Source organism: Cupressus sempervirens, chromosome 11 (assembly GCF_028749045.1).
Source record: "Cupressus sempervirens isolate cs-2001-9-10 chromosome 11, ASM2874904v1, whole genome shotgun sequence".
Lineage (NCBI taxonomy): Eukaryota > Viridiplantae > Streptophyta > Pinopsida > Cupressales > Cupressaceae > Cupressus > Cupressus sempervirens.
Window position 1 is genome coordinate 656,176,487 of NC_143128.1, and position 25,769 is coordinate 656,202,255.

At 37.8% G+C, this 25,769-nt stretch overlaps 1 protein-coding gene across 3 annotated transcripts in view; it reads right to left on the minus strand.

Moving 5' to 3' along the window:
• The window catches only part of LOC149531485 (protein virilizer homolog), a 131,402-nt gene that overhangs the window by 21,392 nt on the left and 84,241 nt on the right, over positions 1 to 25,769 (minus strand). For all 3 annotated transcript variants that reach the window (XM_089811442.1, XM_089811441.1, XM_089811443.1), the window contains 5 exons: positions 11,003 to 11,126; positions 9,854 to 10,519; positions 9,374 to 9,742; positions 9,181 to 9,285; positions 8,904 to 9,083 (listed from right to left, as the gene is read on the minus strand). In XM_089811442.1, the coding sequence (XP_089667568.1) occupies positions 8,904 to 9,083; positions 9,181 to 9,285; positions 9,374 to 9,742; positions 9,854 to 10,519; positions 11,003 to 11,126 (1,444 nt within the window). The remainder of the gene's footprint in view (positions 1 to 8,903; positions 9,084 to 9,180; positions 9,286 to 9,373; positions 9,743 to 9,853; positions 10,520 to 11,002; positions 11,127 to 25,769) is intronic.

The window sequence follows — 25,769 nt, forward strand, 5'->3', positions numbered from 1 at the left end:
CCTCGAAGCTACCAGAACAGTAACACATTCAAGTGTCTAGTGGTAGTCTGGCCATATCTACCTTACAACACCAGACCTTAAAATTTGAGTTATGTTGTGAGTTACATTTTTCATTTTATAACAACCTCCAGTGCAAAACATTGGGTTGCAGCAAAGCAAGTACTGTGATATGTGAAAGGGACACTTGACTTTGGCATCCTATGCAGCAGAAGCAAAGATCCTAGGCTGGTTGGGTTCACAAATTCAGATGGCAGGTTTTGTCGGTCACAGTTAGTCAACTACTAGATATGTTGTAGTGCCTCCCATGTTTGCATTTTGTTCCATGGTTATGTTGAGCCAAGAGATAATATGATTGTTATTATTTGATTATCGGAATGATGAGATGCTTCGATGACTATACATTATTTTGATGGTAAGTATCACAGTTAGAGTATTTTTCTATTCAATTTGATCATATCTGCATTATGATGTTAGTGATGTGACATGATGCTTTCTGATGATGTCTGGTTTATTTTGTATCTGGACCTGGCCTATGGATTATGCATATAAGGATTTTTTTTTCAACTTGTGCTTATTGTGCCTTTGCGCTGAGGATTGTTGTATTTTACTTTCAATTGATATATGCTCAAATAGCCTAAAAACAATTATTTAAATGTTTTAATTTAATGCAATAGTATATGATTATATGTTGTGTGTGATGTATAGCATCACTGCTATGCATTTTGCCCATTGGTGCTAGTACGAAGTGAGAGAGAGCCATAATCACTTGCTTGTGAGATCTACATGGTGTCTCATTCTCCTTCAATGTGATTATCTATGTTTATGTGCTTCGGCTATTTATACGTTGAGCATCTACACTTGATGTTCATTTGTTCAATGAAAAGGTACTAGGAATATGCATCTTGAGTTGCAGGAATAGAGTGTATACCTATATCCCCAGCAGATAGTGACCTTGGCCTTTCATTTTGAGCCAATGTCGTCCTAGTATGGATGACATATCCGTATTACTGTTATTATTATTATCCCTCCCATACATGTTGGTAAATCTGCGCTGCATGATGCATTATGTGGATTAGACCACTTAGCATGTATGTGCATTTAGAGCTCCACAGTTGTCACGGAAGCTTTTGATTTAAAATGCCCATTTACTTGTAACTTAGAGGTTATTAATTATTTAATTTAATTTACCGGCTAATTTGTCATAATTGGATTCCATATACCTAGGATTGATTTATATAATTGAGTAAAAGGGCCAATAGATTATTGAGTTAATAATCTATTTTCTAAATCACTTCTGTAAAATTGTTTTTGAGGCAAAAAGTGAATTTTCTAAATCACTTCTTATTTTGCTTTTGTAAGATTTGAAATTTCCCTCTCAAAACCGTTCTGGAGTTTTTGATTTTTTGCTTTTTGGGAGAGATTGGCTCACCGGATTCTCACGAAGAGAAGCTCGTTGGATTCAGGGCGATATTCCTCACCTTTGTCGTATCTTTCTCCCCTTTAGGTGCTTCTGTTGAATTCTTCTCTTCATTCTGGTTTCTTGAGCTTTTGGCTTGGGGTAGGGCTCTCAATATTTAATTATCTACTTTGTCTTTTCAATTTCTTTTGCCTGCTTTAGGATTGCGAGTTGGCAACTAGTCTTTGTTAAATATTTTAGCTTCATATGAAATTCTGAATACTATGATTTATAAATCGCAGATCTATATACTATATATGCGCTAACATATTTTAGAGCAATCTTGTATTTCGCCATGTATGAAATTTTCATTTGACAGGTGTCATCGTTGTTAGTCTGACTTGGAAAATAGCTACACAGTCAACTATACTTCATCATCGTATTCAGTATCATACTTTATTTTGGGTCCTGTATATTTGCTGGCATCAGTTACCTTCATCCTTTACTAATTGCCAAATCATAGAGGAAGATTATTTAAAAGTCATCAAATATGTTTCAAGAAATATGCAACCCGATCAAATCAGAAACGTGTGTCATTTCTTTTCTCCATCGTGCAAGGATGTTTTCTTTCACCGCAGGCATCAGATATATACTCGTTTTTCAGTGAAGATTGCTGGTGTGCAGTTCTATTTATCGTTCTCAGTATAATCTTCAAAGTATAACCTAGTTGCGATATATCAATGAGTTTTTCCTGTTGAACGGCATCCAGTAATGATGAACGGCATCCAATAATGGTAAAACGGCATCCAATGATGGTGAACGGTATTTCAGTTGTGTGAACGATATCTCAGTTTGGTAGACGATTTCTTAGTTTGATAACTGTCATATCAGATTGATGTTTTCTGAACATCTGTTACTAGTTTTGTACAGATATTGTTTTAGTGCCTGATTTTTCTGATGTTCGAAGGGCAGCAATTCTGATGTTGATGTTGTACTAATGATGCTTTCATCAATATAAGGATATATTTGTTCGGGCTGGGTTGTTTCCCTCTCTGAAGAGGGTTTTTCCCAGGATATCTTGATGTGTTTAGTTTATATTTTCTAGTTCAAGTTTTAACAGTCTTCCCCCACAATTTCGTGCATTTCAATGACCCAATTGGAAGGGTATGAGCATTTGTTTATTTTTGTGTGAAAAATGAAGTTTCCCCTCATTATGCTTTTGGATTTTGTATCTGTGACCGGAACTTGATTTTTTGAGTTTGGGCATGTTTTGCAAATGCAATTTTGGGTGTTTTTGTGTTGCCTCATTTTGTGTGCCACCTACATTTTAGCTTGGATTTTGTTGTCAAATTTTGGATTTCAGAAATGGATTGTCCTCCATGTTTCTAATCATCCTATGGTTACTTTGTGATTTTTGGATTCATAGGCGAACCTGTACTCTCGACAAAGTGCGCAGTTGAATGTTTATATTTTTTTCATGTGTTGTTACATTGTTGGGAAAATCCAGTCACTTGCATGGTTTTGTGTTGCATGGAGAAGCATGGTGATGGTTATGCCCACCCACAAGCACCTTAGCGTACTTTGATGGGATCTTGTGAGAATCAAACTCTTGGAATGAGGCCAATCGAGTACCTCGAGCATTGGCGGGTTTTGGGAAAATGCATTGTCTCATGGCACTGGTATAATGAGAAAGGTACATAGGGTAGACGTGGAGTGGCTTCTCATGGTAGCACAACCCGAAAGTGGAGGTTTTAAAATGCAATAAACAAATAAACATATGGGTCAATAAAACTTAATGCAGAATAAGAGATTTGACCACATGGACGGTATTTGGCCTTATGAGGGAGTCAAAGCAAAGGTGGTGTGTCTAGATGGTATATGGCCTCCTGCAGGAGCTAGAGCGAAGACATAGTATTTGGCCTCCCAAGGGCAATTGGAAGGAAGCTACATTCTAAGTTTGGCCTCTTGAGGGAGTTGGAACAAAGACTCAATACTTTGGTGCTACGAGCTAAGTAATGACACTCCACTAGAGCCCATCATAGTAGCCTATAGTGTGTTTTGAGTAGTGACATTAAATACTGCATTGTGACCTTCATGAGCATTTGTGTACTTTGAGTCATACATTGTTGGTGTATGTGTCCTTTGTGACTATAGTCGGGTTACTATCTCCATGAGCATGGCAGGGTGGACCTATGGGTCTGACATGGTTGGGAGGTGTTGCTAACCATTACCACTGCTTGGGATTGGAATGCAAAGACGGTCTACCTCCAACTAGAAGATTGGAGCTTGTACTTTCCGTCCCTTAGGTCTGTTTGTGGTCTCTTGTTGGACATTTATATTTTATCTTATCCCACTTATTTCATGCGATTTACTCTAGATCATACACATGTATATATTAGATGTCGCTTATTCTCATTATAATGATTTAGATCTATAGATTTATGTTGTTATTGATCTAGATTCTTCGATGCATGCTTACTTGTGTTTATGATGCAATCAAGTGCCTATTTCCTCGATATGCATGTTTTTGATACTCCCCAGTGTCGAGTTAGATTCTCTTTCTATTTTGAATGGTTGTACAATAGTTTATCATATTACAATAGTGTTATGTTATATAGGAATCATTATGTCAGATGGCAATGGGATTATGTCGTACGAGCAAGAACTTACTTGTACGACTTTGGATTCACTATCATGCAAGACCCAGTATTTTGTAGTACGAGGCCCCACTTCTGGCTCATACGACAAAATTTGTTGAATTGTCATTTCTCAAACAGTGGACACTTCCGCCCTTGTACTGAAAGTTCAAATCGATGATTCGGATATCCTTTTCGGAGACATATACTTCCCATTCAAAACAAATCAAAGTTATATCACTGTAGTAGTAATTGTATGTGTTACTCATGTTTGGATATGTGGTTAAATTGGTAAATGAATTTGTATGATTAACCATGGTAGGAATTGTAATTTAGGTTTATATGAACATCATGATGGATATGATTAGTGTAGTAACTCTTGTATTAATTCTTGTATGTTATTCACTCCCAATGCAACAAACTCGTGGATAAGTGTATTTCGTCATGTTGGCTTAGTCAGTAGCTTGGGAATCTTTGGAGGTGTCAAAAGACTCCGCTTGTGTATATGGACATGTAGTTGTGCCATGTTCCATATACATATTATATTATTTGATGCATGTTGTTGCACTTGATTACCTTGATGTGTTGTAATTAAATTAAACCAAAAAGAAATTGGTTAGTGCATGTTTAATCCTTGTGTACAAGGAATCTCAAGCGGGGCATTACATGTATTCAGTTTAAGTAAAAGCATAGCCACATGAACCAATAAGAAGCAGCAGGCACTAGCTCTTTCCTTGCATAAAACAGAATATCAAGGAACTATCAAAGTAACTTGCAAGCAAGCCATATCCAGAGGATGCTTTTTGACGAGGGTGCTTTCTAACATGCAAATGTCTAAAGAAAGGTATTTACCCTTGTTTTATGATAAGCAAGGAATGTTGAACTTTGCAAAGAATCTAGTCTTCCACGAGCATATAAAATCATGTGGAGCTTCATTGTCATTTCTTTTACAATATTTTTAGTATCCTAGATTCTTTTTATACTTAGCTTGTTTTTCTAGAAATTTAATTTATGGTCATTTAGGCTTTCTTTTGAGTTCTCTTAATCAGTTCTTTATTTAGACAACTTTTCTTTTTACTTTATGCTTTTTATAGCGTCTATAAACTCTATTTAAAAAAAGTAGTTTTTTAAAGTTGCTATTAGAGCAAGTCAAGGGGATGCTATAAAATTTGGTGATTTTAAGAAAAAATTGAGCCTATTTTAATTTAGGTTTTTTCCAAAAAATTGTTTTTCAACTTTTAAAATAAAATTAAAACCGTTTGAGGTATTTTATTAAAAAATTCAGATTTGTCTTTGAAGATTTTGCTGAAAATTGCAAGCTTAGTCGAAACTTTTAATCACATGCTTGAGCGAAAATCTCTTATTTTTTAGGGCTGTGTGTTTGTTGCATGCATTTCATGTACTTGCATGTGTTTTTTGTGATTGCATGTCACTTGCATGTCTTGTTTTACCACACAAGTCTCATGTTTTGTCGCTTAAACTTTCTCTTATGGGTATTCATAATTTTTCGCCTTAAAAAAAATTTTGATAGGTTTTCGTATTTTTTTCCCTTCAAATATTTCTGATGGATTTTCACTGTTTTTTCCCTCCAAAAACAATTGATGGGCTTATAGAATATTTTCCCTTCACAAGTTTATGTTGGGGTTTTAAATAATTTTTTCCCTTCAAAAAATATTCTAGAGGGTTTTAAATTTTAATAACTTTTCCTCAAAATTATCTGGTGGGTTTTAATAATTTTCCCTTAAAAATGATACAGTGGGTTTTTTGTAATTTTTTCCTTCAAAAATATTTTGTAGGGTTTTACCATTTTTCCTCAAAATCAAAGTTTCATATTCTCGATTTTGTGTCTTTGATTTTGCTTAGTTTTGATCGATTCTTCACCTCAAAATCATGCTTGGTTTTGATCCATTTTTCAATCCAAAAATTGTGTTTGGTTTTATAGTATACATATAAAACATGATATGCTAGTCATGAAATGATGTTCAATGTAACATACCAAATTGAACTACTTGCACATAGCAAAATTACAACATGAACCAAACCATTGAACGTTCAGCATAGTAAGATAGTACATACCTAATAGTAACATTCATAAATCAAGATTCAAATAGAAATCCAAAACTAGCAAAAACGATTTATAATAGTTCTATCAATATCAATTATATCATAATGATAAAGATGATTACAATGTGTAGCATCATGCATGATATGAATCATGAACAATATCAAAATGTGTAACTACCTAATAGTAACATTCATAAATCAAGATTCAAATAGAAATCCAAAACTAGCAAAAATGATTTATATTAGTTCTATCAATATCAATTATATCATAATGATAAAGATGATTACAATGTGTAGAGTCATGCATGATATGAATCATGAACAATATCAAAATGAGTAACTACAAAATCATGTCAAAATTACAAAATGTAGTGATAGGAAGCCTCTAATCATCCCCCAAGCCAAGTCCTCATCACTGCAGCTACTAGACTCCTCGCGCTCAAGTTTTGATAAAGGAACACCAACCATCTCTACATTTGTTTCTGCTGCAATCTCATCCTCATCAATGTGAGATAGATCCTCTGGTTCTACATCCCATCATGCTGCTAGGCTCTCTTTGTACACACACATCTTGCAATCTACAATGTGCAAGACACTAGGTACAACAATTAGCTTCCCGCTCTCTTACAAATGAGATTGTTTCTCTTCACAAGGTGGATGTAGCACCCAAGCACACAAGCACCTATTTCAAGGTAAGTTTCTTCCTCTTAAAAGAGTGGATGCAGCACCCAAGTACCCATGTTCCCCTGAAGTCTCCAAGCAAACAAGTGGTGCATCAAAGGGTGCGGCCGCAGTGCCACAATACTTGGGCGGCGGTTGGGGTGCTTGGGTATGCCAAGTACACATCTCGGGAATGTCCCCACACCAGGGACTCCTGGGTTTTGGGCCAAGTGTGCGTCCCCAAGTTTCACTGGTAGAATCAGTAAATTGAGAAATTGAAATAAAAGTATCAGAGAGAAATGGGTTGTATATATAATTTTTGTGAGTAGTAGTAAGACTATGAATGGGCAGAATTCAGATGTTTTCTTGTCACGAAGTTCACAGCAGTGTTTTCACTGAAATGACTCACTGGATTGGAGGAAGATACTATCTCAGGATCTGCAAATCTTCAGCAAAAATTCGGAAAGCAATATAAAGTCAGCTATACAAATTATACAGTTTTTTAATTTTTCTAGTTTTTCAGAAATATATGTATGACAGAGATACTGTAACAGGATTGAGTTCAATTCACAGACATATCAGTTTACAGTTTTCTAAGGACAGTTCATTTTACACCAATACATATCTCTGTAGACAGTATCTGCTTTCCACTCCCAGTTCAATTTATACTGTTATCTGATGTACAGAAGACTTGTCTGTGTAGTTCATACCAAGTTACAGACCATACTCTGATATCTAGTATTTATGTTCCAAGGTTGAAACAGATTGAAGGCATATTAAGGCCTGTATTGAATTTGAAAATCCATTTCATTGTTTTATAATATTGAAAGTTAAAAAGGTGATTGGGTTGGAGCCCTGAATTTTTGTAGGGTTCACTGCTCTTGAATACGGGTTGTTGCTCCTTAGGGTTGAAGCCCTTAAAATTGTAACTGGCTACAAACTTGTGAGGCTGGATTAATATGGTAGATACTAGCAGTTATACTCACCGTGGTTTTTCCTAGTTAGGTTTCCATGTGATATTCTTGTGTATTGTCTCTTGGTACTTTCTTTATATCTTACATTTGATGCCTTAGTTTTACAATACAGTCAGAAATAATTGGACAACGTTGTAAATTGGATGAAAAGATTAAGTTATATTCACTACTAATTGCCCCCCACAAAACGTGTTCTTCATGTTTTGGTAGGGTTCATGGCAGACTCACCTCGGTGGCACAGTCAATGGCAGGCCCTACTGTCATGATGCAGACCATTCTGAAGAAGGGAACAATCTTCACTGTTTATTTTTATCTAGGCTACTCTTGGTTATTAACATTCTGCAGATGGAGGGAGGGTTTCAGCAACAGCAGAATGTTCTGCAGGATTTGTAACTAAAAGACATGCATTGTCTTCTGCAAGATAGTTGATGGAATGACCATTAAGGGAAAGTATCAGAATATTCGTAGTATCCTCAGTTCTTTCTATATTTTGCTCATTCTTTTAGTTCTCTTAATCAGTTCTATTTTAGACATTGTCTTTATTTAGACAACTTCTCTTTTTACTTAATGTTTTTTATTGCATCTATAAACTCTATTTAAGAGTGTGTATTGTTAATACAATCAATTCCGGTTTTTTAAAGTTATTATAATGTAACATCATTTCCAGGGACACTGAAAAGTTTTGGCAATCTGTATGTGTTGTCTGAATTTATTGGATCTTCCACACAGTATGAATTGGTCATTGCAAGTTTGCTGCACACAAATAATGCATGCTCCACAAATTTCAATTCAAGCCAATCAACAATGAAAAGTTTGGAGAGATACTCTGGTAAACTTGAAATTCAAAAAATGATTGAAATTGACCATTCAAGTTATTGAATGATATGTGGTTTTGAGTTTTAGTGTTTTCCAAACTGGAGACTCAATTAACTTTCAATATAGACCTGTGTGAAATAAGTTCAATAACTAATTTGGTCATTTGAATTAGTTGTCCAGTAAGAAAGCTCTTGAAATTGATAGCAATTTTCCAAATATAAATCAACACACACTTAAATGGTATATCCTGAATTCTACTTGAAAATTTTACTTTTTACAGAACAATAAGAATCAATACCAACAACATTAAGCATCAATACCAAAAAAGTTTCTGACAATCAAGGACATAGACAGTACCTTCAACAAAGAAAGCAAATAAGAATCTATGTCTTTCTGATAATCGCAATACTTAGAAGATCCAATTAAGCCAACTGTTGTTGTGTATGTAAGCACATCATCGTCCTGATCTAGTAGTAGTCGCTTGGCATGTGTTACTGGTGATGGATCCTCAATAGTATTCCGAAGGTTCAACAACTTCTGCAATTGAATTCACTGATTATCCTGAATTGAATAGAACAAAAATTTATACCGCAGCATATCACAAAAAGGAAGTACTGAAAGAAAGGATGCTAACCAAGAGCCTTTTCATTTCTGAATTGGCTTCAACAAGAGCCTTTATGCCTGACTCTGAAACTTTAGAATTGTCTGAAAGATTCTCCAACAAGGACCCAACCGTACACTGTGAATCAAAGTAAACAATGCCATGTCAAAGTAACAATTGAAGAGAAAAAAATTATCATTATCAATTTGAAAGGTCAAGAAAATACCTCAAACTTAACAATGATTTCATACGCCCGCAAACGGTGTAAAATTTTTGTGACAAGACAGGCAACATTGTGGCATGGCCTTTGTAGTAGTAATTTTAAAAGAGTACTGTAACCTTCACTACTACCCGTTGGAACACTCTCACCCTTACATCGCACCCATCCTAAAAAGGATTCACAACCAACAGCATAACGACAGGCACGTTCAACAAGTCCCAATGCTAGCAAGGTTGTGCTGGTTGATCTACCAAAATCATGCTGTAGGACATTAATAAGATGCTGCATCCCGCCTGAATTTACAAATTGGCAACAACCTTCCATATCCATGCATACTAGGTGCACCATACTCAATCCCGCAACCAATTTACTTATCTGTTAAGGGTAGTAAAATAAGAACACAAATATCAACTACAATATCGCTGGACATATAGAACAGTATAGGAAGTACAAGATAAACATATCTGCTATAGTTGGGATGATCACCTGACAATTTATAGAAATGCCATCACTGACAAGGTCCTCATCAAATTGAAAGCAGTGGTCGAAAATATCCAAAACCAGATCCTCTGTAAGTGGTTGGATGTAGTCATTCAACTCAAAATGTTCTAAAAATCCACTATGAATATCATTTGTCTTTGAACCGAGCTTTCTATATAGGCCCATGAGTTCAATTTTCACTTTGACCAAGTTTGTTGAAAATTGTGGGGGACTTTTAACACTATATTGCATAAGGTCATTGTGTTTGTCATTTCCTGAAATAGTTGAAAATTCATGCTGGAGATATGGAGACACCGCCGAAAAAAGACTACTGGTTAGAGTTTGAACACTCCTTTCATCAACATGTGTCTGAAGAATCTTGATGCCCAAATAGAGGATTTTATTAACCTCTATTGATGGCTGAGGCTTCACAGTAAGGTGCAATCTTTTCACTGATGATATAGACTCTTCAAATGTTGGTTTGACAGACTGCAATGCTAAAGGAAGATCTTCAATCTTACCCTCTGCATGGGAACGTACTAGATTTGCCAAAGAATTATCCAAATCAAATACCACGCTAAATTGACCCAGTTCTTCAGCAGTGTTTCCATAGACAACCAATGTTAGAGTGCGGTAACTGCCTCTGATCACAAGATGGTTTGTCACAACAGGCTGGAATGAAACAACAAAAATTAATTCCACAAGTTAAAATGTTTTGGTGACTAATGAATCGCAGATACAATATAGCCATTCAGATACACAAATCATGAAGGCAATTACAAAACCCAGACAGAGCCTCTTTACAGAACACATGCTCTTGTCAGCAACATGATATGATATGTGCCAAGCTGCAACTTAATAGAAGAACATTATTTCTACTAATACATGTGACCAATTCAAAATGGTTGCTCCTTCTATCTAAGTGAGAAGAGAAAAGTGGTAAAACTGTAAACGTCGATTGATGTACAAGTAATTTTAGAGTGTTCTGGGCTTCATATTCAAAACAAAAAACAGGTACAATTGTACACTACCAAACAATAGCAAAGAAAGAAAAAGCTGTGACACCAAAGAAGAGTAGATGACTAACACTGCACTTGCTACACATACATGTAAACTCACAACGTGCCATATTAATGCAGCATATTAAGCACTAACCTGAACTTCAAGTATATTTGATGATGATGGTGAATACAGAAAAGCTTGGCAAAGGCGCCTGAAGCGAGCATCCCCTTCACATTGTACAAAAGCCTCAAGTGCAAATGATTGGGGAAAGCTTGCTCTACAAGTACCATGTAAACATAAATTATGTCAGCAGAAAACATAAAATATGCATTACCAATTGTATATTATAGATCATTAGTATGGTTTACATTTAAAGCCATCTTTATGGGAAATCCTGTGAAACTTTATATGTTCACAAGTTGATAATCCTCAACTTTCCAATTCAATGACAATAGCAAATAGAAACTTAGAATATTATTCAATTGCACATTAAAAGTAATAAAGTCAAAAACTCAAAAGATGTTTCCAATTAGCCAGTATCCTCGAGAGTTGAACCAAGCCAAATACATATCCAATATAAACAACATATATGATGATATTTTGACACAAATGACTTATTGCTAATTATATGTCCTTGTTCGTTGGATGTGCACATGCATCAAAATCTAATCAATATGCACCTAACTTCTACTGTGCATTTTCTTAGATGTTACAACGTAGAAAGAAATTACGACAACATAGGTAGCTAAAGAAAGTATAAACATTAAGCTACATACTTAATTAGTTTCAAGTGTACTAGGGAGTTGAAAGATTCAATATATATAACTCTTAGCATGTGACTCTATAATAATTATAAATACTTGCTCTCACACAGGTTTATCACAGGCATGGAACCCAAAATAATCCTGGTCTAATTGTTCTGCGGTCAATATTGCATTATCCATATGAATCCTGTTTTAAAAAGGGTTGCTATGAAGAAAGTGACTTTTTTGTGTAATCACCATCAGAAATTATTTATATCCCAAATAGCATACATCATACTGTACAATCATCACAGAAAAATGATTCTAGACGATAAAAAATACAGTCCTCTTATTTTGTGGATTGATTTATCCTACTGAAATGGTTCAATAAAAGCCAAGAACCCTAATTTAGTTTTCAAATTATCTAACAATTATGAGCAACTGAAGAGGACGCTCTAATTACTGATTCAAACCAACTTGAAAAGGAAACTGAGCAATCAGCTAGACTGCAGAAAGGGAAGCTGATGCAAGACATGACAACAAGCAATTTCTGACATCTCAATTGAATGCAGAAGTAATTGATTTGGTTAGGAATAAAAATGCGAGGATTACTGATAGCTAGGATGAAAGTTCTTAAGTATTAATTAATTTTCAAAATTTAAGTTATTAAACACAAGTACTAGCCCCAGCAGTAACTGATTACAACAATATCAATATGTAAATAAATCATGAGAGCAGCAGTATAACGGCATAATAATTTCCTAACGCATTATGACACTAGTCTCAAACATCAAAAATCCATAATCTATTAATATCTAGGTTATTGAAATGGGATCTTTTGGCTCATTCCAGGTACAAAACATACCGGAATCAGATTCTGAAACAAATCTTTTGTGGGTGCATCCAGGGCTCATGTTTTTACGTGCTGATATGCTTAGTGATTTTAGTTTGATCTTTTTGACAGAGCTGATTTGCGAACCCTGAATATATCTATCATGAGATTCTAGTTTGATCTTTTTTATGTTGAAACCTGAATTTTAAATTATAATGTTATGTTTCAAATTTTGAAAATAGTTTGATCTTTTTATTTCTTGCTCCTAGACTACACCTTATCCCCTTCATCAAGTGCCCACCACTTGACTGCATTAACACACACTATCATGGAATAGAAGTGCATGTCAAGCATCCTTTGCTTTCCTTCCTTTTGTGCTCCTTGTACACATCCTCGAGCTTTGACTCTACACCTATCCAACCATGTTGAACCCCTTATACTGGTCATTCATGTTTTAACTTTGGCATCTCCTATTATGTCCCTACTTTGGTCTTTGGTGTTAGAGATTGATTCCATCATAAAAGACTTCCTCCTATCCAAATTTGTGCACAATTTACCCAATTGATCTCTAAACACTTGAGGATTTGTTCCGATAGAGATTACAAGAAGGGTTTTTATAGAGCAACCAATGAGAGTGATAATTATATTGTAATGTCTCCTTATGATCTTACTTAATTTGTCTATAGTTCCAAATCACCAGTTGTAATATCCTTTATGAAATTACTTATGTTTGTTCTTCCCAAGGATTGATATTGCAAGGAATTGTTTATCTTAGGTATATATAAGCTAACCTACATCTCTTTATATACTAATAATGTACTTCAGTTTTTTAACAGCAATATCTATGTGCATGTCTAACCCATGCTACACTCAACGGCTATATTATTGTTGACTTGAGATTGCTCAGCTATTTCACCCCAAATGGTTATCGCAGTTGAGTTCCTTGATTTCCCAAATTCTGTCCCTTATAGTAATATCGAATTTTGTGATTTATCAAAGGGTGCCAAGGAGTAATTGCCCAAAGAGCTCAAGCCAAACTTCGTATTAGAGAGTGATAAACTCTTTCGTGTTTTCTCATAACTCGACTGGGATATAATATAATTATTATTAATCATTGGATGATATATGTTTCATCATGAAGATCTATCGTCCCAACCATTATTTGATGAATGAATAATATGTCAGTTTCTATTAATTGTCTTGCAAAACAGCACAAGGAATATTATAAATTGTTAATTGTGGGTCATTAAATGCTTTTCAATAAGGGTAGACCATATTGCATTTATATGTGATAAACAAGGATTGAATCTTTCATCGCATTTCCAACCCAGGACAGACCTTCCATGTAGTCCTATTGTGGATGCCTTTTTTAATCTGTCTACATTCGTGATGTTTAGAATTGATGCCTTGTCATTTCTTTTTCTTTTTTCTCTTTTTTCCTTTTTGCCACTATATAATCTTTCATTTTTCTCCCATATCAACCCACGATACTGGTAGCTGCTTCCTCCGTGAGATTCCTGATTGATGTTTCATCCGTATATGTTGAGTTTCCCTATCTAAGCTCCGCTTTTCCTTTGACCTCTGCATAAACTCTCCTATCTTCATATCACTATTTCCTTTGTTGTCTGGTGATTGTCGGGTGATAGGGAAACTGGAAAAAATGCTTAGACTTAATTTTTTATTAAAACCTCTGAATTGATCATTGCCTTTCCTATACCTTTACGTATTGGGGACATATCTGTTCCCATTCATGAGACACGTCCTCCCATCATGTTGCCTTCATGGTGACTAAGGTGGTGGTTTGATTATATCCTCATTGTTGAACTCTTGAGGTATCATTAGATATTGTGTTTATAGAAATATATTTGTTTGTCAGAATATTTATCATTGATTTATATCATTCACAGATTTGATTTATATTTCTGATTGATATCATAGAAATATTGATAAATATTATTAACTTAATATTATTGATCAGATTAATATTATTAACTAATATCATGTTTTAATTTATTATTATCTAATATATAACGTGTATATGTGTGTGTCTGTGTGTCTGTGTATTTGTTATAAATGTAATAATGTATTTCACATCTATATTATAGTAACATATAATATATCAAATTATTAGTTCTTATAATGTTCCCGTTATAAAATAAAATCTTAATCAAACTATTGTTAATGGGCCGATTGATTTAATATATTTCGGACCCTTTTTTGTTTTGTTTCCGTAGTTTTGTGTAGCTGTCAGCTATCTTTGCACACCCTCGGAAAATTTTCCTTGACGGGTATTTTGTTGGGATAAGGTGACTCAACCTTACCACAATTTATTGCTTTATTTGTGCTTTCTTAGAAAGTTGCTAAATGAAGTTGGATTCTTCCACAAGAAATGACTTGGAGTAGAAAAACAGAAAGCTTCTATTTTTTAGTGATTTATTCTCTTATGTTTTGTTTTATGCAAGGGTTCTGCATAAAGAAGTTTCTAAAATAATTTGTAGATGCATTGAATGTAGACGCTTTAGAAACTGTTTCCTCTTATATGAAAACTCTATAAGTACAAAGCATTGTTGTAGAGAATGTAGAGAGATATGAGAAGTTATTTGCACAGGGTTATGATGCCGGATTTTCTCTAGAATGGAGCAATATGTAAATCTCCATGTGAAGGCTGAAAATGTATAGTAACTTGTTGTTGAATAATACATTAGCTTGATGGTTTGGAGGGTGGGATTTTTACTTGGAAAGGTTTTCCCCACGTATATCTGTGTTCTTTGTTCTGTCTCATTCTTCTAGTTTCATGATTGCATAATAATAATCTATATGTCGTAATGCTGCTGAAACTCATCTAAGATCAGTATGCACATCATGTATCCAATAGTTCATTGAATAACTTCTAATAAGAAAATACAAGTGTATACTACTATGCCATAAAAGCGGAAACAAACAGTTGATTTCCCACAATTAAAACCTTAAAGGAAAGTGATTGCAATTTACCGATCTAAATAAATTTCAGCAGCATTACAACATACAGATTATTATTCTACAATCATGAAACTAGAAGAATGAGACAGAACGGAGAACACAGATATACGTGGGGAAAACCTTTCCAGATAAAAACCCCACCCTCCAAACCATCAAGCTAATGTATTATTTAGCAACAAGTTACAATACATTTTCAGCCTTCACATGGAGATTTATGTCTTGCTCCATTCTAGAGAAAATCCGGCAACATAACCCTGTGCAAATAACTTCTCAATTCTCTCTACATTCTCTACAACAATGCTTTGTACTTATAGAGTTTTCATACAAGAGGAAACAGTTTCTAAAGCGTCTACATTCAATGCATCTACAAATTATTTTAGAAACTTCTTTATGCAGAACCCTTGCATAAAACAAAACATAAGAGAATAAATCACCAAAATACAAAAGCTTTCTGTTTTTCTACTCCAAGTCATTTCTTGTGGAAAAATCCAGCTTCATTTAGAAACTTTCCAAGAAAGCACAAATAAAGCAATAAATCATGGTAAGGCTGAATCACCTTATCCCAACAATCTACCACTTGACGAAGACATTACAAGATTCAAACTGATGAAACTATATCATCACAGCCATCCATAAAACAACATAAATCATAACATATGCTCACGTGCTCCAACTAGAAACATGTCCAAATAACACAAGCATAAGATCCATGTGATAACAAAGGCTACACACACTGCCACCACTCCACTGTGCTCATGAGCTACACAGAAGCATCAAAAACATCAACCTCTTATCCCAACATATTTAAGAATGGCTTGTAGATAGTCGTTAGGTATGCATTTTGGATTATTTATTTGTACTGTGAATTCCTGTCGAGATTCTTTGTTGTTCGCCAATTTGGAAGTGAAAGACCTTCCCTATCTGGCTATTACCGATTTCGATGAGATTCAACCCTCAACCCTATTTTGTCGCCTGTAATACTTCGATCAAATCTAGCAAATCGGAGCACCATCTTTTGGCAATTATTAATTTGGAAGATTATTCGTGCTCACTCTCGTTTTCTTGTTTGGTTGTTGAATTCAGTTCTCTAAGTTTATTGTATCTCTGAACATTCCCTCTCTGTTCGTACTCCATCCACTTCATTCAATATGAAGTACATCTTTCTATGGCTACATCACCTACCATATGGCCTAATTGTTGTTTGTGGAACACTTCCCTCCCTACACTATACGGCTTTCATTTTCCCTTCTATGCATCATCTACCCTCACCTTTGTATGGCCCCCTTATTGTACTACCTCTATATACAATCTACTGTACGAACATCATACCGTACGGCCCTCACATTCAATCTACCACACGGCCATAAAGTGCATACCGTACAGACTTCCTATCACTTGTTTGTTGTCACCGTACGGTACCCGTCTCTCCCACCCAGCCATACAGCCTCTAACCTAGTCACTATTGTACACTTTGTATACCGTACGATACTAGTCTTGAAGGGTATACAATTAAGTCTCTAGAGATGAGGAACATTACAGTGGTATTAGAGCTTCGATCCTACCAGCCTATGGACAATGAACGAGAGTGTAGAGTTGGAAGATAAAAAGAACCCATTCCATTGATAGAATGGATGTAGAACCGGAACCCACAACTGTCGATCTCGTAGCACTACTGAGAGAACTTGTGACAAATCAGGCACAGATCAATGATGCTCAGCGTTTCATGGAAGAAACTCTCAAGAAGTTGACAGACAATAAAATATCCGGTGAACAAAATGGTCACAGCGCAAACTTGGTGTCGGGTAAAGCAAACCCTCATCCAGCACGCTCTCAACCTTCCACGCCATCTTTTCCCCCATGGATGGAGGCACCACACGGAGGAAAGCAGCCAACCTTTGAAGAAATGCAAGAACAGCTAAGAAAAGAATGGAAGAATATGAATTTGGAGGAAGATATATCCTACAAAGATTATGTAGATATGAGGATGAGATATTCGGGAGGCAAAAACCAAGGATATTTTAACGATGATCTCAAAAGGAAGTTGTCTCCATTTGACGGATCCGGATCCATATCTGTGCAAGTGTGGGCAATGAAGTCCGATACTTACTTCTACCTTAATCATATGCCAAAAAAAGAAGCAATTAAATTTACAGCATTACACTTGGAGGGAGTTGCGCATGAATAGTGGCATCACGGCACCATCACACTCGGGCATGATCAAATAAATACCTATGCAGAATTCATTGAGAGATAGATCGATTTGATAGTAAAGATCCGAAACTGAATTTCAAAGATTTGGCACAGTTGAGGCAAACTGGATCGATTGACCAGTACATTGCGGAATTTCAAAAATTCCTTGTTTTGGTCATGAACATTTTTGAAAGAAGACGGATAGTATTCTTCATGGACGAACTGATAGAACCACTAAAGGGTCGGGTAAAAGGTTTCAATCCTACCACCCCGTCAGAGGCCATTAAGAAGGCAAGGAGTATGGCATCATCATCGGCGTCATCCTCACAAAGTTACTCACATTCCAAACCACTGGTGTTTCCAAAGGACAAAGATAACAAAACTCCACCGAAAAAGCCATCGTTGGACGAAGCTACTAGATAGGAGCTCTGAAGGAAGAAGCTATGTTTCAACTGCAAAGGACCATGGGAACCTTGCCACAGATGCCTCAAGAAAGGAAAAATCCACTACATTGGGGTCAAACAAGAAGATTTACCCTGCGAAGACAACTAGCCCCACGAGGACACCAAAATGGTTAGTTTGAATCGTACGGAAAGAATTGCAACATTGCTACGACACGGATGAACTATTGCCCTAGTCGGTAGCCCGAGGTGCATGGTGTTTCGTGTACGGGGAAGCCTTCAAGGACAAAGAGTTATGGGGATGCCCAATAGCAGAGCCACTCTAAACTTCATAAACTCATCTCTGGTGAAGAGAAGAGGTCTACCTACAAAAATGCATGCAAGACTCCAATTCAAGATTGTCGAAGGGACTCTTTTGCCCTGCACACACCTTGTTCCTCAGCTAAGTATCACAATGGCAAATCACACGATGATCGAGGATTTCTTCATAATGGACCTTGATGATATGGAGGTTATTTTGGGTATACAGTGGATGGAGACACTTGATGAATACACTTAGAACTTCAAATGGATGGACTTCACTTTTGTTGTCAATGGAAAGAAGGTTGTTCTCCGTGGAATGGCAAATGAGGGCCTGAAGGAAATTTTTCCACATCAGATGGAGGCAATTTTTTGACATGATGACACTACCTAGGCTGCACATTGTTTTCTCTTGGCAGAACCTATAAAAGGGCAACGGACACCTCCCCGGGATGATGATATCTAGAATATTTTGAGTGATCATGATAAAGTTTTTATAGACATTCCTCCTAACATACCACCTCATCGAGGGTTTGAACATACTATTGAATTGGAAGCAGGAGCCAATCCAGTCATAACCACACCCTACTGCCATCCCAAGATATTCAAAGATGAGATCGAAAAGATGATTCAAGAATTGTTAGACAAAGGATGGATCCGTCCAAGTTCTAGGTATTGGTCAAAAAGGACAAGACGATGCACATGTCTGTGGACTATTGTGCATTGAACCAAAAAAAAAAAAAAGATATCCCCTTCCAAGGATAGATGAATTACATGGCGCAATCTATTTCTCGAAAAATAGATCTTCGTTCTGGATACCATCAGATCCGCATGAGAGAAAAAGACGTGGAAAAGATGGCCTTTCGTTGTCACTACGAGCATTATGAGTTCTTGGTCATGCCGTTCGGATTAACGAATGCACCTACTACATTACAATCATTCATGAATCGCATCTTTAACAAACAATTGTGTAAGTACTTACTGGTATTTTTTGATAATATTCTTATTTATGGCAGGACATGGGAAGAGGACCTAAAGCATCTGGATGAAGTCCTAAGGATCATGAAGGATCAATCCTTGTTCACCAAGCGATCCAAGTGTGAATTTGGTATGACAGAAATATTGTACCTGGGCCATGTTGTCGTTAAATATGGAGTTCAAGTTCATCAGGAGAAGATTCAAGCTATCCTTGATTGGCCTCCTCCAAAATCATTCACAGAGTTGCGAGGATTTTTTGGACTGTGTAGTTATTACCAGAGATCTGTAAAAGGATTCTCTCAGCTCAGTGCACCATTAACAGATCTAACAAGAAAGGAGTCCTTCCAATTGAATGAAAAGGCACAATTCACTTTTGATAAGGTGAAAGAAGCAATGAGCACTTGTCTCGTATTTGCATTACCTGATTTCACTCAACCGTTCATTCTGAAGTGTCATGCATCCGGAGAAGGCATTGGCACAGTATTGATGCAAGATAGACACCCCATAGCCTATGAGAGTAGGAAGCTTACACAAACAAAACGCTTATATTTCATTTATGACAAAGAGATGTTGGCCATCATACATGCACTAACCAAGTTCTGGTAGTATCTGGTGGGTGCCAAGTTTGTCATTCGTACAGATCACAATAGTTTGAGATATTTTCTAGAGCAACGAGACTTGAATGAGAGGCAACAAAAATGGGTAAGCAAGGTTCAAGCTTTTGATTTTGACATTGAATATGTGAAAGGAAAGAACAATGTCGTTGCAGATGCCTTGCCCATGAAACCCGCCATCTACTTACTGACCTAGATTTCAGTTGACTAGAAAGCACATTTGTTGGTAGAATATTCCAGAAACACATTTGTCTATGAGCTAATGGATAGCAACACCCAGGATGATCGGTACAAAGTGGTGGATGACATCATTTACTATAAGAATTGGATATATTTAGTGCCAGAATCCAAATTGAAGCAGAAAATCTTGAAGGAGGTACATGACTTACCCTTGGCCAAACACCCGGGCTTCCTCAAAACTTATAGACATCTTAGGGAGACGTTCACATGGAAAGGTCTTAAAGGAGACGTATTGCAATATGTAAGAGTGTGCGCTCTACTAGCAGAACAAATCCGAACATACTCTACCCGTTGGGTTACTACAACCTCTACCAATTTCAAAACAAAAGTGGGAAAGTATCTCGATGGATTTCATAACTAGACTTCTTGAGGTGAACGGAAAGGATTGTATCTTCGTGGTGGTTGATTGACTGACGAAGCACGCACATTTCTTCGTCATCCCCTCAAATTTTTCAGGTCGCACATGTAGCCAATCTGTCTTTTTAGAGAAGTCTTCCGTCTGCACAGGTTATCCCGAAACATTGTCAGTGATCGGGATGGGTGATTTATTAGTATCTTTTGGACAAACTGTTTTGGCTGGCAGGAATAGAATTGTCACCCAATACTAGTTACCACCCTCACACAGACGAACAAATGGAGATTGTAAACAAATGGCTCAAAAGCTACCTTCGAAACTACGTTTCGGCACAACAATGGGCGTGGGTCAAATGGATGCACCTAGAGGAATATTGCTACAATACCACTTACCACATGTCCATCGGGATGGCACCTTTCAAAGCACCATATGGGTACAAACCCCTTTCCTTCATCGACATAGTTCTAGCTGACAGTCATGCACCAAGGGCGAGGGACTGGCTTGAGAAGGGACGGGACATCCTGAGATGCTTAAAGGAAAACTTACAACGGGCACAAAATCAACAAAAGATGTACGCCAACAGACACCAAATCGAGGGAAGTTTCGAAGTGGGAGACTTGGTCTATCTCAGACTTCAACCATACCGACAATCCTCATTAAAGGAAAATGGGAAAGAAAAACTGAAGCCACAATTGCATGGCCCTTATTGGGTAGTTCGCCACGTCGGTGAAGTTGCCTATGAGCTAGAACATCTAGAGAGGAGTCGTATTCATAACGTGTTTCATGTCTCCTATCTTAAGAAAGTTGTAGGACAGAATGTCACAATAGCTGCAAAACTTTCGCCGCTCAATGAAGAAGGAAAGCTCATATTGGAACCAGTCGAGATTATCGAAGTACATGAGACGAACCTGTAGAACCGCAAGGTGAAGGAATATTTGGTACGTTGGAAACACATGCTGTTAGATGACGCAACATGGGAGGGCAAGCACATTATACAGCATCTGGCATTGCATTTTCTACAGCATTCGACATTGCATTTGCTTGAGGACAAGAAAAATTTGGGACAGGAGGACTGTAATGTTACCATTATAAAATAAAATTTTAATCAAACTATTGTTAATGGTTTGGTTGATTTAATACATCTCGGACCCAATTTTATTTTGTTTCCATAGTTTTGTGTAGCCATCGGCTATCTTTGTACACCCTCAGAAAGTTTTCCCTAACGGGTATTTAAGCATGGGTTGTAGCTAGTCGTTAGGTATGCATTTTGGATTATTTCTTTGTACTATGAATTCTCGTTGGGATTCCCTATTGTTCGCTATTTCGGATATGAAATACCTTCCCTATCTGGCTATTACCGGTTTCAGTGGGATTCAACCCTCACCCTATTCTGTCGCCTGTAATACTTCCTTTAGATCTAGCAAATCGGAGCACCATCTTTTGCCAATTATTAAGTTCGAGGATTATTCATCTTCACTCTCATTTTCTTGTTTGGTTGTTGAATTCGGTTCTCTGAGTTTATTGTATGTCTGAACGTTCCCTCTCTATCCATACTCCATCCACTTCATTCAGTACAAAGTCCATCTTTCCGTGGCTACATCACCTATCGTATGGCCTAATTGTTGTGTGTGGGGCACTTCCCTCCCTACACCATACGGCCTTCATTTTGCCTTCCACTGACAGCTCTTCGTATCTAATGGCTTTCCCTTCAAAGCGATGGCCTTCTTTGTATTCTACAAACTCTGGTGGGAATATCTCCTCACCTTCCAATTCCTCAATGCCAAGCATGTAAGAATGGAAGAGCTCATAATCTTCCATCTGCCAACGGAAAAGTCCATTCATTGAACTAGTCTCATCTCCTGAACATTCCTCCAATTCCAAAATGCCCTCGTTATTCGGATCCATGCAAACTCTTCCCTCATCCATCTGATGTTCCTCGTCTGACTCGGACACCAACGACAACACCATTTCTTCACTTACTATCTATGTTGGGAGGTCAATGGCGAACTTCCACCCTCCGCTTTCCATCGACAAAATATTCTTTTTCCAATTGTGATTCACCTTGGCTGCCACCAGCCATCCTCTTCCAAGAATGGCGTCATAACCCTTTTTCTTTAAGAAAATCACCACGAAATCAAGCACAAATGGTTGTCCCGATGGTTACTTGTTGAGCCACCAGGCTTCCTAGTAGCTTTATTCCTTGTTGGTCGACGCCGAGCAGGTTGAATGTGTGCAGCCACAGGGTAGGCTTACCGAGTTTCTTCCATGTCTCCTCGTGAAGAACATTCACCCCAGACCCACCATCCACGATGGTGTCTATCAAAATGTTTCTAAGGATTCCCATCTTGACCACCGCCGGGTGACGGCCATTGTTTACTGCCAGCAACATGGGATCTGTGGCTGACCCTCCTGGTATAGTTGGTTGTGCATTCGTCTTGGGCTGGTTTGCGTAGGTGTTTAATAATGTTGTCCTTAATTGTGATACTGTTTGTAAGAGGTCTTGAAGTTTGATGGGCACCTCCATTTGCAACGTCTAGTTCAATAAGTTATTCTCCTCCTCCATTCGAAGGAGTAGTTCCATTGATATCTTTTGTATCCTTCATTGCCCTTTCTAGTTCTCATGCCTCAAGCAGCCTCTATTTCTCCATGCAGGGATCTGGATACGTTGCCTGCTTGGCCTGGTTGCGAGTGAGGACGAGGACCTTCTCCTCGTCAATGTTAAGGAGGTTGACTTATTTTGAGCAATTGGCATCTTTGTGGTCCCCTGGATCACACCATTTATACAGTTTCTGAGTATCACCCCTTGGGTAATCTCTCCCAAACTGGCCCCATTGGCAACATGCATGGCATTGGATTATGGGCCTTCCCTTAGAGTCATACTGTATCCTGTTCCTGTTGTCATTTCCACCCCGTCCCCCTCGACAGTTGTTTCTGTAGCTATCGGGTGTGGCATTGTTGTTATTCCCTTGCATCTCATTATTAGTGTTAGAGGTGGATGGTTGTTCCTGCATGAAGAGTATTTTTTGGCTTTGTGTCTTCGTGTTATAAGGGTAGTCCTTCGTAGAATGGCCCAAAACCTGGCAAATATCACACATCGCCTTCTTAGGACATGTTCCCTTTGTGTGTCCTTTCTCTTTACAATCGGTACACCATATTTCTCCCTCCTCTGTACGGCTAGTGGTTCCCTTCATCGACTTTAACTCCTTCCTCATTTGCTCCATGTCCTTTTGGAGGGCCTGTACGTTGCTTGCTTGGCCTAGTTGCAGGTGAGGACAAGGACCTTCTCCTCATCAATGTTAAGGAGGTTGACTTGTTTTGAGCAGTTGGCATCTTTGTGGTTCCCTGGATCACACCATCGACACAATTTTTGAGTGTCACCCTTTGGGCAATCTCTCCCAAAGTGGCCCCATTGGCAACATGCACGGCATTGGATTATAGGCCTTCTCTTGGAGTCATACTGTATCCTGTTCCTATTGTCATTTCCACCCCGTCCCCCTCGACGATTGTTTCTGTAGCTGTCAGGTGTGGCATTGTTGTTATTCCCATGCATCTCATTATTAGTGCCAGAGGTGGATGGTTGTTCCTACGTGAAGAGTATTTGTTGGCTTCGTGCCTTCATGTTATAAGGGCACTCCTTCGTAGAATGGCCCAAAACCTGGCAAATATCGCACATCGCCTTCTTTAGGACATGTTCCCTTTGTGTGTCCTTTCTATTTACAATCGGTACACCATATTTTGCCCTCCTCTGTATGGCTAGTGGTTCCCTTCATCGACTTGAACTTCGTCCTCATTTGATCCATGTCCTTTTGGAGGACCTGTACTTTCTTGTTGGGTTCTTTATCGTTGTCGACACTACTTTCCTCTTCAAAGGACTCATCGTTCTCATAGGAGGATGAGGATTTACTTTTCTTCTTTTTCTTTGTTGTCTTGCCCTCACTTTCCAAGTTCATGGCATGGTCGTAGGCGCCTGTGTACGATGTGGGCGGGACTATCTTCATCTTCCTTCTCAATGCCCCATGGAGTCCTTCTATAAGCCAGAGTTTTTTGATTCATCGACGGGTTGAGTACCCATCTTACTAAGAAGATCCTTGAACCTTCACTTATAGGCTCGTATCATTTCCTTTTTCCCTTGTTTGCAATTGTAGATCTCGGTGACAACCTTGTCATCCCATAGCAATCAAAATTCTGCATGAAATCCTTTCTTTAGATCATCCCATGTGGTGATCTTCACCTTGTCCATATCAAAAAACCAATCCACCGCTCCTCCTCGTAAGTTGGCTAGGAACTAGTTTAACCACTCGTTGGCGTCTGTGACCAAGTTGACGGTCCATATGGTTTCACATGTACAGCAATGTCATACGGGGTCTTCCTTCCCGTCGCCTGTGAACTTCGAGAGTTTTTGTTTTTGAGACATTGTGTTTCTTGTCCTTTGATGACCACTCGATTGTGTCTTGGAACTGTTAGGAATTGGTCCCAGCAGGTTACTCTAACCACCGTGCAGTGTCCCTCCAACACTTTCTTGTGCCCCGATGTCATTTGTTCGCCTTGCCTTCTTCCCTGCTTCACGAGTTCCCTCTCGTAGTGGTGTTATGGAATGAATGAAGATACTGTTCCATTGTCTCCTCGAGCATAGTTAATCTATGTCGTGTTTCCTCGAGCAACTCCTCATTGCTCCGTACTTGTCGTTTCGACAAACTGTGGCACCCTTTGGTGGTTCCTGCGCCCCCCATGCGGTTGCCTTCTACCACACTCGATGATTCCCTCGACTACCCCACAGTTCATTCTTCGGTAAGTTGTCTTAGTCGTGGCCTTCATTCGGCTTGGATTAAATATCCACGTACAGATTGTAATTCATCAATATCCTCCCTCAAGTTCCTATTTTTATTTAAGAGATTGGGCATTTGATATATACCATTATATCAAAAAAAAAAACAAAACACTCATTTATCTAATCTATATACATCATGTGGTTGACTCATGTGACCGTTACAGACTCTTGAGTGCTCTTGGTAACATTGCTCAAAAGTTCATGGTTCAGTTTTGCAACACCGTGTATCTCTCTCCTCATAGAAATTTGAGGGTTTGTTGACAATGTTCCTCTTGTTCCACTTCTTCCCTTTGTCTCTTCTACGACCATTGTTGGGCTTGCGTGCATGGCATCCCACACAGTATTGTATGTAACCTCGTTCTCCGCAGCTTCTCTCCATACGAAGGTTTTGACACTTACGTGGTACAGGATGTGGAAGTTCAAGGTTGCCTCGTGCTCGCCTTCCAAGAGTTATGTTTTG